We start from the raw sequence: 16,518 nt of genomic DNA on the forward strand, positions 1-16,518 counted from the left end.
GGCAACCTTTGCTTCTTTTGGTAATCCACCTCAGAGTTTAATTTTTTTTATCTGACAAAAGTGGTAATTTTTACCACTTTTTTTTGTGTGACAATTTACTAATATGGCCAGTCCATCTCCATTTACATGCTTTGCAATACTTCACAATATCCTCCACTCTAGTAATTGTTAATTATATAAATTTTTGTTATGTGGAGCATTCTTCTCTCCAAAGCTCTTTGGGGTCATATGCAATATATCCTCTGGCTTTTTAGTCACTTCCCTGTCTCACTTCCATAGGTAAACACTGGAATAATGCACATATTAAATAGCTTTCCTTTTAGAGCATACAGGCAAATCTAACAGCCAAACTGCTTTAATTTTTTGGTGATTCTTCTATTTATTTCGTTTCTCTGAGCCACTATAGCAAAGCTGGTTTCAACAGAGCCCTTTGAATTGAAAGACCTGGATTTGAATTGTGTTTGACACAAAGTACCTTTATTAAGGCTTTTCAATCAAAGGTGAGTTAGCAGGTCTCAGCTAAGATTTTTCTCCCTCAAAACAGACAAAGCCAGTCCTGTGAACACACATCTACAAACAAAAATACTTATATGCACAAGGAAGAAAACTAGCTTATTCTATTATTATTCCCTAGTAAGTAGCATTGCTGCCCCTCCAACCATTAGGGTAAAGAAGACCAATAACTTTTCCTTAAAACTAATTGTCCAAGGTAAATACTTCAAAAATAGGATACTCAGAAATGTGCAAAACTACAAGGAAAAGAGTTAAAACATGAAATCAGAGCTTATAATACTAGAAAAACCAAAATAGAAAATAAAAATATGAAAATTCTAAGCAGCTCAATCCATACAAGGGAATATACAGAACTGCTCAAAGAAATATACAAAAGTAGAACAGCAACTATAAGACAAATAGAAAGCAACTAGATCTCTATACAAAAGGGGATAAGACAGAGATTCCATATTGCATAAAATTTTTACAGCAGTACTTCAGGAGACGTTCAAGTTCTAAAGGCACGATAATAAAAAGTGAAAAAATAACCAATTTAAGATACAGAGATGATACTGTATTAATTTCAGAATCAGCACAAAACTTGACAGGAAATGATAAATATACTGAACATAGAAAGCAAGAAGATAGGTCTTAAAATAAATAGAGAAAAAACGAAAGTTATGTTCAGTAAGTACTTGAGAGCAAAATCAATTAAAACTTGACGAGCCAACAGAATAGTCTCCTTCTCAATGTCAAAAAAAGTTCTTACAGTAACTTTTTGACATTGAAAATGGATTACAGAGCAAAATTAAAAGAATACAGTTAGCCTGGTTTTCATCTTCAAAAATAACTTATCAATCTGCCTGAAGAGTAAAGACCAATGCATATTACCAGTACTCACCTATGGGCTCAGAAACCCAGGCACTAACTAAACAAATGAAAAAACAAATCTCCCCATTCTTCTGGTGACAGAAGAATGGAGAGAATCATCCTAGGAATAACACTAATGGATAAAAAGAGGAAGATCAGATCACAGACAAAAGTCTTGGATGCAATAAAAATTGTAAAGCATCCAAATGGAGATGGAGAGGGCATCTGGTTTGAGGAATGAACACTAATGGATAAAAAGAGGAAGATCAGATCACAGACAAAAGTCTTGGATACAATAAAAATTGTAAAAGCATCCAAATGGAGATGGACAAGACATCTGGTTTGAGGAATGAACAATAGATCGACCAGAAAAGTAACAGAATGAATACCAACTGGAAAGAGAAGACAAGGACACCCAAAAACAAGATGGGCAGATGAAATAGAAAAACTGGTTGGAAAGAGATGAATGGTGGAAGCAAAAGACTGGGAAAATTGGAAAATCATGGGGATGGCCTTCATTCAGCAGTGGATCAAAAATGACCAAGAAAGAAGAATAGTTATCCAAACTGGATTATCTGCTAAATTTGGTTCCATTCATATATACTTGATTAGGTCTCAAAATCATGGCAGTTGATAGGGATTAAATGATTGCATTTTGAGATCACTGTCTCACTAGAGATATATCACATGCTTGCTCTTCATAATGGTAGCTGCTCTTAGCATAAACAACCAGAAAACCAGCCAATGCTCCTAAAATGCATTCTGAAAATATCAAGGTATGAATGAAGAGTTATGAAGGTATCAATTCTATAAGTACACTCATGATTAAAGCACAATTTACTTTTTACACCATGTACTACAAATGAACCACATTGGACTTTAAAGCTGTTGGATATGAAAGAGTTTGCTTTGGACAGAGAACAGTGGAAGGCTCTTAACCACATGGGATTCAACCCATCTTGAGGACAAGAGAGAGAAGAAGACAATGAAAGAATATTAATTACACAAAACTACATATTTTATTCCTCTTTTTCCAGATACCATCTAGATGTGATAAAACAGTCACTGTTTTATCACATCTAGATGTTTAATGTATTACTTTTATGGCTATTATAGCCTGTTTTTGTTTAGGAGTGTCCCTTATTTTAAATACATTGGCTTTTTTACTCAAGAAAAGTTTTAGGGCATTATAAGTGTATTTTTAAGGAAAACATAGCAGAATAATCGAGGAAGAAAATTTTGTACACAAGGCGGGAAGAATAATTATTATTCTTCCTGCCTTGCATCAAACACCCCCCCCCACCCCTTTAACAGCCTAACAGCAGAAATATGGAAAATGAAGTCATCCTAGCATCTAAACAAGGTATGTACAAAATTTTCTTCCTCGATTATTCTGCTATGGTTTCCTTTAAAATACATTTATAATGCCATAAAAATTTTCTTGAGTTTCAAGAGGAGTAACATGGGAATTTTCCCAGAAATAATATCTATGTTTTAATGTATTTTATTTATGTATATACTCTATGTTTCAATGTATATGTAGATAATATCCAATATTTTCAAAAACCTGATAAAGTATTAATGGTATATTTTTGAACTATAAGATTTAGATACACACATAATGTAGATATGTTTTACTCCCTCCTATGTGACTGCTATCAAGAAAAGGTTGTAAACCTATAATACATTTGCCTATCCATGGTATTAAGGATTTTTTTAAATTTTTTAAAATTCATTTTTAGCCATTCTCGAAACCCTGGTACAAAGACCAAACAATGAACTTTTTTTGAACCACTTCAGACCTCCAATAAGCAGAATGGTCTAACATGGGTGATGAAATTCATATATTATCTATTACATACATCTATGCCCATGGCAAGATTTTAAAAAAATCCTTAATACCACGGATATGGAAAGTGGCAATTCTTTCCTGTACAAAGTTACTTTACAGATACCACCAGCTAAAAATTCAAATCTCCACTCAAAAACTTGCAGTTTTGTATGGAATCATTTTTTTGCATTCCAAGAGCCCACTTCAATTCCAGCTGCTAGCCTTCAGTTATATTTTCTACCCCTTTATAAATAACATATTGATTTTTTCCTTTAATTCCTTACCACTAATCTTGGCTGCTGGTATTTTCATTGCGTTTTTCTTCTTTACATAATGACACTGATTCTCTTAATGATTGATCTATAACAAAAAAAGAGTTATTACAAACAATTGAGTAAGAGAACAGCGCTAATCCAACAAACTCAGTGGAACCATTACGAGAAGCAATACTTCAAGGAAGGACAAAGCATTACTCAACAAGCATAAACCAATATGAGATTGCTTTAATGTAGTAGAGATTATCTTCTCTTTTCAGTATCAACTTGTGCACAAGTTTCTTATAAATCCATAGAATAATATAAAGAAAAAAAGAATTGAGCTAAGCTTTTATAGTAATTTACAATTTAGTACTCAATTTACTTCTGACACTCAATTCCAAGCCATGCGCATATGTTAGCAGCATGCCAACGAATGTCTGTGATGCCATTTCTACCTTCCCTAACTATCCCTTTTATAAAAAAATGTCTTTCAAATGAATGAAAGCATGAAGCAACAGATATGCAAAGGTCTTACTCTGCTATGTAACCTACACTGATTTGTTAAATTATGAAATGCAGAACAGTCAACCTTGGAAACGTTTGCTTTTAAATGATATGAAAGTCAATAAGATAAATGTAGTTTTTTTTATTATATGATTTCAGAAATATTTTTCTTAAAGGAGAGCCACTATAGCTGTCATATAGATGAAGCCCTTTGGTTGGAAAGACTTGAGTTTGATTCCCGTCAGTGATATGAGGAACCTTTACTTGGTCTCTTTCGACTAAAGGTGAGTTAACCGGTCTCATACGGAGGTAAGAGGGTTTTTTCCATCTGGAAACTCCGGTTTTCTTCTTCCCTTCAGGTATTAGGCCTAGTGGCTTGTTATGGAGCTATCTTTAGCCCTTCTAAACTATACCCATCCCAAGGATAAGGTGGCTAGCCCATACCTCCAGGTGTGTTCTATGTCTGTAGCTGCATGTGTTCACAAGACTGGTTTGCCTTCTTGCAGGAGGAAAAACCCCAGATAAACTGGGGAGAAAAACTCTGCAGTCCACGCCCAAGACCGGCTAACTTGGCTATGTCTGAGAAAGAGCCTTAAGCTCCTCACGTTGACAACAGGAATCAAACCCAGGATACTCTATTCCCAGGCATATGGTTGCAAAGCGCATAGCCACTAGGCTAACCACGTGGACACTGAAAAAAAAAATCATTTTTCCTCCCTCAAAACAGGCAAACCAGCATCTACAGACATGGGACACACCAGGAGGCATAGGGGCTAACCACCTTGTCCTTGATACGGTAGCAGTTAAGTGAATAGAAAATCTTCAACACAGCAAAGTAAAAGAGGAGGGAAAGAATAAGAATTTTCTTAAAGGAAAGTCATGTTGCTGGCTGAGTGGATAGCATATCTGCTCTCTAACCAATATTCTGTGTACATGAATGCTTACAAATATCTAATTGGTAGATGAATTTTTCTGATTGCCCTATTAAAACACATTGCTTTTTTGAAACAACTCCAAGCTATCAATAACATTTGTCCCTAGAGAAGTTTCAAAATCATCTAATCCTTAGCCTGCTCACTTACAGTTTACAAGAGACTTCTTAAAAACCTCTAATCAGCCTGAATTTAGATTGTTCTTCACAAGTTTGCTTTTAATGATCTTTTTCCATTTCCCTGGCTCAAATGCTTCCAAATAAATATTTCCTGAGGTAGTACTCAATAGAGAAATTCTGTTATTCTCACAATATTTCATGTTTTTTTTGTTTTTTTTAAATTTTTTTTGCATATTGGAACAATGAGATTCATCTTATTGAAAGTATGCAATATAGTAAGTACTGCAAAATTCTTATATTCTCACTGCATATCGAAACATTTCAGGTTAAATTTAATTGAAAACAAACTCAAAAGATTTGTTAAAATAAAAATTGAAACAATTTTTTTTTTTAGTTTAATACATGAAACCTAAAGAAAATTAAGCACCAAGGCAAGAATAAAAGATTAAAGAGGATTTTCATTGTTAAAAGAATTCATTTAAATGCTGCTTAATCTTCTAAAAGTGAATTTCAACAGGTTTTGGGCTAAAAGGTATTAAAGCAAGGTTCCAAATTTAAGAACTGTATATATTGAGTCATGTTTGTGTTTCAATATCATAATTCATAAACTGCTTACATAAAATAATGTTTTATTTTCCCACGATGTTAGCAATGTGGCAGTATTTAAATTGTGACCTGAAGTTTAGCAGCTTTAATTCCGGTTTTACAGTAGACATTTTATATTTTATAAAGGGATTATAAAAGTTGTTTTTCTATTAACAAACCTAGGCCCAACTACATCATTCTCAAGGCCCATGGTTAGTGAATACAGAATGAGAACTTGACATGCCACATTTTCTTTAATAGAAGCACAACCTATCATTTCTTAACTGCTGACACAGGCTGATGATACATGGAAATTGGAATTCATATACAAATACACAAGCTGATAAGCAAGCAATACTCTTAATAACCAGTAAGCTCTGCAAAAGTCTGGTCCAGATCATCCGAGATGGATTTGTATTTCTCCTTTTCATGAAGTAACTCATCTGTAATACAGAGAAAAATTTTATTTTGCAGAAAGGCAAAAACATAATAGCTAAAAGCTTAGTTTCAAAAACCAAGAATAAAGATACAAATGTAATTTGGTCTCTTAAAATACTTTAAATTAAAACAAAATATTAAGTTATTAAGGCTGAGAGATATATAGTTAGGATCTCAAACTATTAATAATAGTGTATGACAGATATGAAGTGCATGAGGTGGAGAGAAGTAATAACAAGTTTAAGCATTTCAAGAAGAAAATATGTTGTAAATTATAACTTCACAACTTTAGGAAGTATGCTGTCCATTTCTACTTTTCATAACAAATTGTTAAAGAACTGAGTTCTTCACATTCCATGTAAATCTGGCAGATGTCATGTCCTCATGACATCTGCAGTGGAAGTGATTGATTACACTGTTACAACTGATTTTTCTTTGTATTATTATAAATTCATAATAAACTTATCAAGTTTACTAAATGTGTAAAAAAAATTAAACTTCTGCTTTTCAGTGAAGCACAAGATTTCAAAAAGTATCAATGCAGAATTGCATAACTGATTTCCTTCTTTTCTTTAGTGTTAAAAGATGAAATCACTACAGAGACTCTTCGAAGAAACATCCAACAGGTGTGTAATTACTTTTGATCTTTCAAACTTCACCTTAATAAAAATGACACCCTTCATTAAGGGATAAAAATCATGAAACTTTCTATTATAAACAATAAGCTTTTTTACATATCAAAAATGTATTCAGGTATGGATAACATCAAAGATTCTTGATATCTCAAAAAAGGATATTTGCTTCTTCCAAAAATCAGAATTGCAACAAAAATGGTTACTGCTGATCATGGAGTTGTGATGTTACTCTATCCTTGGTCTATGTTTTGAGCTATTTAACAACAAAAGTTGTCTGAAAATTTGCATATGTATTTCTATCAATACATGTTTCTCTCACTATTTCTCTCCCACTTATTTCAAATAATTTAATTGCCTATATTCATAGGCAATTAAATTATTTGAAATAAGTGGCGTTTCAAAGTAAAGATAAAAAAAAAAAGCAAAATCTTGCACTGAAATCAAAGTATGAGCAATTACATATCAGTTATGTTAATTTTAAACATTTCAAGGCATTATTTACTGTTAGATAAAATGGTTAAACATGCACATCATTTTGTTAATAAACAAAAGGTATTAAAAATTAATTACAACTCAGTTTTTTTTTTTTTTTTTTAAAGAACAGAATGCTATTAGTCTAGTTCATTAGAACATTAACATCTTAGCTGCCACATGATCATCATCAATTTACTCATATGTACCTCCAAGGGGCATTCAAGTTACCATGACAGCACTACATGATTAAGTTTACACTAATAAACTCCTATCAACAATTTTCCTGTAAATTATCTATTATTTGTCAGCACTCCAATATTGTCATGTCTAACATTGTGTTTCTTATTTAAGACACTTCTGACTGAATCAATCCACCTAGACCTTGGGCTTCCTCTGGGTCTCTTTCCTGCCATCAAATACCTGCTTTACTAACCTTTCCTCATTCATTCTATTGAAACAGCCTTAGATTAGCTATGCTGACACATTCTTGAATGCTAATGATGTCAAGTTCCTTTCTAATATGATTCTGCTATTGATGCCAGTGCACTCAACTAAATTTTTCAGAACCCTCATATCTGTGTGGGCTTTGATCAAGTGCTGCTTTATTTCTAACCCAACTCAGATCTGTAAGTAACTTAAAACTGGTTTGAACAGTCTTGTATACTGAAAGTTTGGTGTTTTGGCTAATTTCTCTCTTATTCCATATAAGAGAAAACTTATTCAGCTGGCTACCCACCATACCAGCTTTGCTTATTCTACTGTCTATTTTCAGATTTAACTTGCCATCTTCACTCAAGACTGTGTCTAGATGGCTGAAATATTTTACTTGTTCTATAGAATCTCCATTCATAATGCAGCTGAAGTTTTTTTATGCACCTGACAATGTTCATAGTTTTGGTCTTTGTTACAACTGTTATTCAATTTAGAGAATCTGGAGACTTGCACTAGATGTGTTTGGGAGTACATCATGTGCATAAAGCAAAGAGCTAAGTTTGACATCTCCAATTTTGATATCAGGTTGAATACCACTTTCTTTTATAATGTGATCCATATAGATGAACAGGAGTGGAGATAATGTGCATCCTTGTCTTATCCCTGATTTTACACCAAACCATTTCCCTGCATTTCCTTCAATTCTGTTGACAGACAACTTAAATATAGACTATGTATTACTCTGTATAATGTTCCATCACCCCATACAATTTGTATTTGAAATATGTTTCTCTGTGTTTCAGTCTGGTGTAATCTTGTGATTCTGTGTGGTCTAGAACATAAACCTTTGCTGACCTTATCCCTGAAAACATCTTTATATCGGCATATCACAGAATCAAGAAAAGAGAAGAGATTCTTCTAATTTTTACAAGACATTCATTCCACACCAAACAGGAAGATGAACTTCTTGACTGGCAGGCAATATTAAGCAAATGAAGTGATGAGAGCAAACATCAAAGTGGGAAATTTGACAATTAAATTGATTTGTGCCTATGGTTCTAGAGAAGGCTCTACTAAGTGGTGGATTTTAAGTTATTAGACACGGCAGATGACACAAAGTGAAAAGCAAGTCCTTGTTGGAAATCAACAGCAGAGTAGAAAATGAATATTAGACATATGGAAATGTTTTGGGAAAATTTGGAAAAAAGAGTAAAGCTGACAATAATAGTAAGTACCTGTGAGATTCCTGTTCAGGATATGGACTTGTCATTACTACTACCACCATATTCCAGCAGAAAGATGTGCACAAATTCACATGAAGAAAAAAGAAAAATCTCACAGGAGATTTTTCTTTTTTCTTCATGTGAATTTGTGATATCTTAATATCACAAATCTTAATATTTGTGATATTTACTAATATTCATTAAGCACCAAAATACGCAGGTAGCAATCACCAAAATTGGTGACTGCTACCTGCGTACAAAATATCACTGCGTACCAGTGATATCTTAATGTTGGTTCACAACAGGGATTTTTGAAATAGGAAGTTATTATCAATTGATTGTCTGGAGTAATTACTTTAAAAATTCAAGAGGAATGCAATCAGGACTATCAGTATTTGAAGCAAAAACTATTAAAAAATCTCAAATGTGGAAAGGCAGCTATTGGAATAAATATCTGACCAGAAATGCTCAAATACAGAGATATAAAGTTTGAGATTTTGCATTCAGCCCAGTTCTTAATTTATGCAGATGATGCACTGCTAAATAAATGCAGAAATTTGAAGAATTCTTTAACTAAACAGAATAATAGTTGTAATAAATTTGATATGAAAATTCACAATAAAAAATAGAATAGGCAGGGGTACAGAAATCACCAATGAAGAATACAACAAATGAAGCATTTCAGCTATTTAGGTATAATTTTTAGTGAAGATGGAAAACTAAATATGGAAATACACAATAAAATTAGCAAAGCTGATATGGAGTCAACAGAATTTATATGGAATAAGAGAGAAAAGTTAGTTAAAACAGTAAACTAGCAGTATACAAAACAGTGTGTTTTCAAACCAATTTTAAATATCAGACTGAGCTAGAAATAAAACACTAGAAACCAGAATAAAATAAGACTGGAGCCCACACAGATATGAGAACTGAAAAAAATTACAGAGAGAAAACATATGGAAACAGTGACATAACCATATCAAAAATGATCTTACTTGGAAGGAATTCGACACTGTCAGCTTTCAGGAATGTGAGAGATAATCTAAAATGGTAGAGAGAGGGTAAATTTTCTCCCTCCCTCCCCTCCAGGAAAGTCATGGAGGATGGCCAAGATCTTGGTGGATTGGTAAAGTAAGAAGTTCCTTAGAACAGTGCTTCCCAAACTGTGGGCCGCGGTCCCCCTTGGGGGCAGCAAGTTTTGTTGAGGGGGGGCATGAAATGATGAAAACAAATTGAAATGTTTTAAGACTAAGTAGATTTTTTTTATCTTAAAAGAAACGTATTTCTTTTTTTTGTTGTTTTTTATATTTTAATGGAAAAAAAAATCTCACATTGGTGTGGGTTCACAAATTTTGCTACCTGCGTATTTTGGTGCTTAATGAATATTAGTAAATATATGCTTATTCATATAAGTGTCATTTCAAAAAGCAGAAATCTAAGAATTGCAGTTTCAAATATTTCACCTGATATTGACTTTTTGTGTTGCAGTATTGAAACACACCCATCATATTAAATTGTTATTAAACTTCTTTTATGTTTTTAATTCTTTCTTTATTACTAATCGTTTTACATTTCATGTGCTTATACTGCAAATGTACAATAACAGTATATCTATATAAAAATATGAGATAATGTGCCATGTCAAATGTGTATGTAAGATGCTAAAAATGTAATATTTGCATTTGATTTTTGCAATATTCAGTGTGTATGTTTTGTATTGAATATAAATACAATAAATATTATAATAATATATGTCTATATTACGATTTTTTTTCGAGCGGGGCATTGAAATATTTTAATTTTTCCATAGGGGCCCCTGACATCCAGAAGTTTGGGAAGCTTTAGACAACTGAAATATAAGAACTGATATTAGAGTACTGGCAGATAACATTGCGAAGGAAAATTGTTGAGAGAAAGTTGGTAATGATGATAAACTTTTTATGTGGTACTCTCATAATATGCTGTATGCCCCTAACTAAGAGTACAGATTAGTAATTTGATGATGAAAAATAGATCCATACATTATATAAATCAAGTGGATAATATTGAATCCAGCATCATTTTAAAGCCTTTTGGCTCTTTATTTTAGTAAATAGATCCATACATATTATTGATATATATAAAAATTTGTATCAAGCACCGTATGATACAAACATACACTATAAAAGCATTGCTTTCACACAATCTTTTATATTTTTTAAAACTAAATTCATGCTGTTAAATATTATGAGAAATAAAAGAAAAATGACGAGCCCTTGGAGAAGGAGAAACTGTGGCGGCTAACATGCTAAAATTTAAACATATACAAACATGCAGTAAATTAATAAGTCAACAGCTTATGAAATTAGAAATGGGTAAGTGATTATTTCAAAAGGTAAAAATAAAATTTAGTTTGGTCATATTTATGTACATGCAAACCTTCTGGGCAGGCAGGATTTTCACACATCAGCCAGCACATTCACATAGATTGAATATCTTTCAGAGTTGTTTCCACCTCCTCTCGTAAAAGGTGGCTCTTTTCCTTCTCTGAAACTAATTCATCTGCAACATATAAGCATGCATTATATATTTTATAGTATTATACATAATTCTAAGTTAGTTAAATAACAGGGAAATTAAAAATAAAAACAATAAAGTTGTAATATTAAAATCAATCTGAAAATTCTTTTTATGTATTTTTTTTTTACTTGCAATAAAAAATTTAATTAATATCAAAAGCTTCGATATTATTATCAAACTACTAGAAGAACAAAATGGTTTCTGAAAAGGCCAATCCTGCATAAATCCAATTTTTACTTTAAATTATTAATAGATAAGAGAAGAGAATTTCAAAAAGAAACACACGTGGCCTTTATTGATTATGAAAAAGCTTTTGACAAAATTAGTAGACAAAAATTGTTTAAAATATTAACTGATTTAAACATACCAAACCAACTTTTACAATCCATTCAAGAAATATATACAGGAAATAAAATAGCAGTTAAACTACGTGGTGGTATCAAAAAGTTTTGAGACTAGCTCTGTTTACGAGAAATTACTTTATTTATCTACGTTTACACACTATCAATCACCTTCAAAATAGTCCCCTTGCATATCAATACAGTGCTCCCAGCGTTCTTGCCACTTCTGGAATGTGTCCTGGAAGTCTTCTTTTCAAAGCATGTCAAGCACCTTCTGCGATTTGTGCTGAATCTTCATCTTCTGGAAGAGGGCAAAGTCTGCAGGAGCCAAATCTGGCGAGTAGGGTGGATGCAGAAGTGAGATCATGTTGTTTCTGGTGAGAAACTCACATGTGAGGAGAGCTAGGTGACAGGGTGCATTGTTCTCATGGAGCACCCAGTTTTTTTGCGCACCATAGATCTGGTCGCTTTCGCCAAATGTCCTCCCTCAGATGCCTTAAAACCTGGCAGTAGAACTCGCTATTGACGGTCTGGCCCCTGAGGACGAATTCTCGATGCACAATGCCGCGAATGTCGAAAAAGACAATGAGCATGCACTTGGTCGAGCTGCGGATCTGCCTCGCCTTTTCCGATCATGGAGATGCTCTTCCACTGTGAAGACTGTTGCTTTGTCTCAGGGTTGTACCCCAAGTTTCGTCACCGGTAATGATCCTCAACATAAAGAATGGGTCATCCATGGCACGCTGACAGAGATGACCTTGGCAGACTTTGATGCGGTGTTCCTTCTGCTCCTGGGTCAGCAGCCTGGGGACGAACTTGGCAGCAACACGGCACATGTGCAAATCGTAGGTGAGGATTACCTGGACTGTTCCATATGACACACCGATAATGGCAACAATGTTGTGGAGTGTTCTCCGACAATCCTTATGCACAAGTTGCTGAATGGTTTCGATATTTTTGGGGATTGAGCTCGTTGAAGGTTTTTCTGATCTCTCATCGTCTTCCAGTGATGTTCTTCTGCTCTAGAAGCATGCATGCCACTCAAAACACATTGCAGCATCACCATACACTTGCAGAATCATGTCAAACGTCTCTGTGGCAGATTTGCCCAGTTTCATGCAGAATTTCACATTTGCTCTTTGTTCTAACTTGCTGTCCATGATGAAATCGCAGATGTAGTAACACAGGTGGTCAGAATAGCATTAGTTGCACAGCTCCCGATGTACACAGGATGATGTCTTTTGGCACACAGACTTATGAAGGTAGGTGCTCCCTGTGACTGCAGCCTTGTGCTGCCATCTGTTGGAGTGTTACAAACCTAGTCTCGAAACCTTTTGATACAACCTCGTAGAACACATCTCAGAATGGAAAGATATATCAAGAGGAGTACGACAAGGATGTACCCTCTCACCTCTACTTTTCAATATATATATATATATATATATATATATATAAATAAAATTATAACAATCTGGAAACAGTATAATCCATTTGGTATACAAATGAAGATAGATACACTACTATTTGCAGATGATCAAATAGTATTAGCTACATCAGAAGATTTACAAAGATTATTAAAATCTCTCAAAACAATATAATATGACAATATCTAAAGAAAAAAACAAAAATAATGGCATTCAAAGGAGAAAACCCAATAAGAAGTAAAATAGTGATAGATAATAAAATACTAGAACAAGTAAAGACTTTCAGATACTTGGGATGCGATTTATCATACGAAGAAGAAAAAGACAAACACTAAAATATTAAACTTTGTCAAAGTAAATGGCATAATAAATAATATATTTAAGCATTCCTAGCACAAAAAACTTTTATAGTTCTATATAAAATAATTCTATATAAAAAACACATTATATAGAATTAGACTATATAATGTCTTGTCAAAACCAACTCTATTATACGAAAGCGAAGCATGGACCATAAAAAGGAGAGATGAAAAACGAATTCAAACAGCAGAAATGAAGTTCCTCAGAATGTTCAGAGGAACTTCAAGTGAGATATATCAAGTGGGACCACAAAACAAATGAAGAAATCTTACAATCCCTGAAAATAAAACCAATTAATGACAAACACTAAAATATTAAACTTTGTCAAAGTAAATGGCATAATAAATAATATATTTAAGCATTCCTAGCACAAAAAACTTTTATAGTTCTATATAAAATAATTCTATATAAAAAACACATTATATAGAATTAGACTATATAATGTCTTGTCAAAACCAACTCTATTATACGAAAGCGAAGCACGGACCATAAAAAGGAGAGATGAAAAACGAATTCAAACAGCAGAAATGAAGTTCCTCAGAATGTTCAGAGGAACTTCAAGTGAGATATATCAAGTGGGACCACAAAACAAATGAAGAAATCTTACAATCCCTGAAAATAAAACCAATTAATTACTACATAACACAGTATAAACAAAAATGGCTAGAACATTTAAATCGAATGGACAACAGCAGACCACCAAAAATATTATACAGATACAAATAAGTGGAAAAAGAAGAATCGGAAGACCAAGAAAGGGATGGCATGAGACCTGAACAGGCCACTTGGCCTAAAATCCATGTTAGGAAGAAGAAGAAGACTTTGAAGTTTTTCTCTAGTGAACTGCAGGATACAGCACAAAAATGTTTTAAGTTGATTTTATATACTTCATCCTCACACAGCAAGCATCTCATTACTATAGGCTCTTCTACCTTTCATATGGGGGATAAATATAAGTATATTAAAATATATAAATATATTACTTTAACATACTTATACATTTAGGCAAGAAGCTTAAGAAATTTCAAACAGAACTGGTTTAGAATCCTTTCAGAATGTCTTAGAAAAGTTGCAAGATATAAATTTAGTTTTATATATTTTTGAATATTTGAAACAATATTTTGCAAGTCTTCATATCCTTAAGAAAATAAAATAAATCAGTAAAGTTCTCACAATGCTATATAAGAAAATTTAAATCCAAAGAATGCAAAAAAAAACAAAAACAAAAAAAAAAGACATAAATCAAACAATTGTACCTTCCAGTCTGTCCACTTCCTTCTGCAACTTCTGCACTGATCTTTCAGCAAATTCAGCACGAGCTTCAGCCTAAAAATTATTCAAGTAATTAGAATCATTCAGAAGAAGTCGGTAATTGTACAGAACTTGAGCATATCTTTTATAAATGATAGGAATACAGTCTACTCTCACCATAAACTCATAACCAAAAAGGAATAGCTTGTTATAATACAAAATTGCTATAGTAGATTCTTTAAAATGATACTGCAGCTATAGGTATTTATTTGGATGGAACCTTATGGTAGAGGGCGATTGTGACATAATTAGGCATCGAATGTATAAGATTTGTTTTAAGTATTGTCATACAATGTATTGGCATGTAGTGAATGTAATGTTAGTGATGTTGGCTGCTTGAGTACTGATAAATTCAGTCCTTGCAAACTGCTAAAAGGTATTTAGAAATATATTTCACAATGATCTATAGTTGAAAACCCAAAAATACTAATCCAAGAGGGAATTTTCTTAATGCTACAAAAATCCTGTTTTTTTTTGTGTTTTTTTTTCCCTAATGGTTATCTGCTGTATTGTGAATCAATACAGCAGATTTTGGAAATAAATATTCAGTTTTTTCATTATCCTCTGCCTCATCTTGCTGCTCACATCCTGAAGTCTTCACTTTTTTTTTCTAAATCAGCATTTATCAGTATCAAGATCTAATATAAATTCCACGTTTTGTTTATTTCAGCACATGCTGGAAATCAGCTATTATTTATAAAGTGAAATGACATCTGTACTATAATTTTAAGGTTACTATATCATTGAAATATTGAAAGATCTGATCATCATTTACTGATATAACTCAAGAAATGTACAGAATCCTTTTACAGTATTCTGTGCACTTCTTGATTAATAAACTACATACTTTTGCAACAATACTAGTTCCCCATCAATTTTCTTTCAAAATAATCAGTTATCTGTCAGAACTCCAACACTGTCAAATCTTATATTTCCATAATTCACTGTGCTGCATTATTCCATTATAGTGCATGTCTACTGCATCAAATTTGTTACAAAGATTACTCAAATTAGCTGAGGAACCTTGAAGATTTACAGTATTCCTTTTACAGTATTCTGTGCACTTCTTGATTAATAAACTACATACTTTTGCAACAATACTAGTTCCCCATCAATTTTCTTTCAAAATAATCAGTTATCTGTCAGAACTCCAACACTGTCAAATCTTATATTTCCATAATTCACTGTGCTGCATTATTCCATTATAGTGCATGTCTACTGCATCAAATTTGTTACAAAGATTACTCAAATTAGCTGAGGAACCTTGAAGATTTATAGTAGTTTATTTAACAATATATTATCGGCATAAAGTAAAAAGCCAAAACATCACGCCATCTATCTTCCTGCATCCTTTAATTCTAACTGCCGACTTAAAATTTAGGTATAATGTGTCATTTATGGTGACAGTTAGTATACACTCACTGTATTATTTTGAACAACTTTTCACTCTGCTCCTTATCATATGCCTCTTCCAGATCTTCCAAACAAATACAACAGATCCTTGTTACACGCCAATGATTTTTCAACTATTTGTATTAAATTAAAAACGTGATTCTGACAATTCCTATATGATGCCTTAAATAGCATTTTTCTTGAGCTATTCAATATGCTATTTAAATCCGGCTATTCCTGCACAAGTTTTTCTTTCAAAATTTTTCTTATTCTCATGTACTTACAAAAATTTTAAACAGACCACTCAAAAGTTAAATTTCTTAGATCTGAACTAATGCG

At 32.9% G+C, this 16,518-nt stretch overlaps 1 protein-coding gene across 10 annotated transcripts in view; it reads right to left on the minus strand.

Moving 5' to 3' along the window:
- Positions 1 to 5,617: 5,617 nt before the first annotated feature.
- LOC150107702 (tropomyosin-like) overlaps positions 5,618 to 16,518 on the minus strand; it is a 102,940-nt gene continuing 92,039 nt past the window's right edge. For 6 of the 10 annotated variants that reach the window (XM_090392014.1, XM_090392020.1, XM_090392012.1 and 3 more), the window contains 2 exons: positions 14,733 to 14,802; positions 5,618 to 6,033 (listed from right to left, as the gene is read on the minus strand). In XM_090392014.1, coding sequence (XP_090248140.1) covers positions 5,951 to 6,033; positions 14,733 to 14,802 — 153 coding nt within the window. In that variant the 3' untranslated portion in view covers positions 5,618 to 5,950. Of the gene's footprint in view, positions 6,034 to 11,210; positions 11,334 to 14,732; positions 14,803 to 16,518 lie in introns of all 10 variants that reach the window. The other 4 variants (XM_090392015.1, XM_090392019.1, XM_090392013.1 and 1 more) reach the window with 1 other exon arrangement.

This window comes from Typopeltis vanoorti, chromosome 4 (assembly GCF_054136105.1).
Source record: "Typopeltis vanoorti isolate ZY-2024b chromosome 4, IOZ_Tvanoo_1.0, whole genome shotgun sequence".
NCBI classification, from domain to species: domain Eukaryota; kingdom Metazoa; phylum Arthropoda; class Arachnida; order Uropygi; family Thelyphonidae; genus Typopeltis; species Typopeltis vanoorti.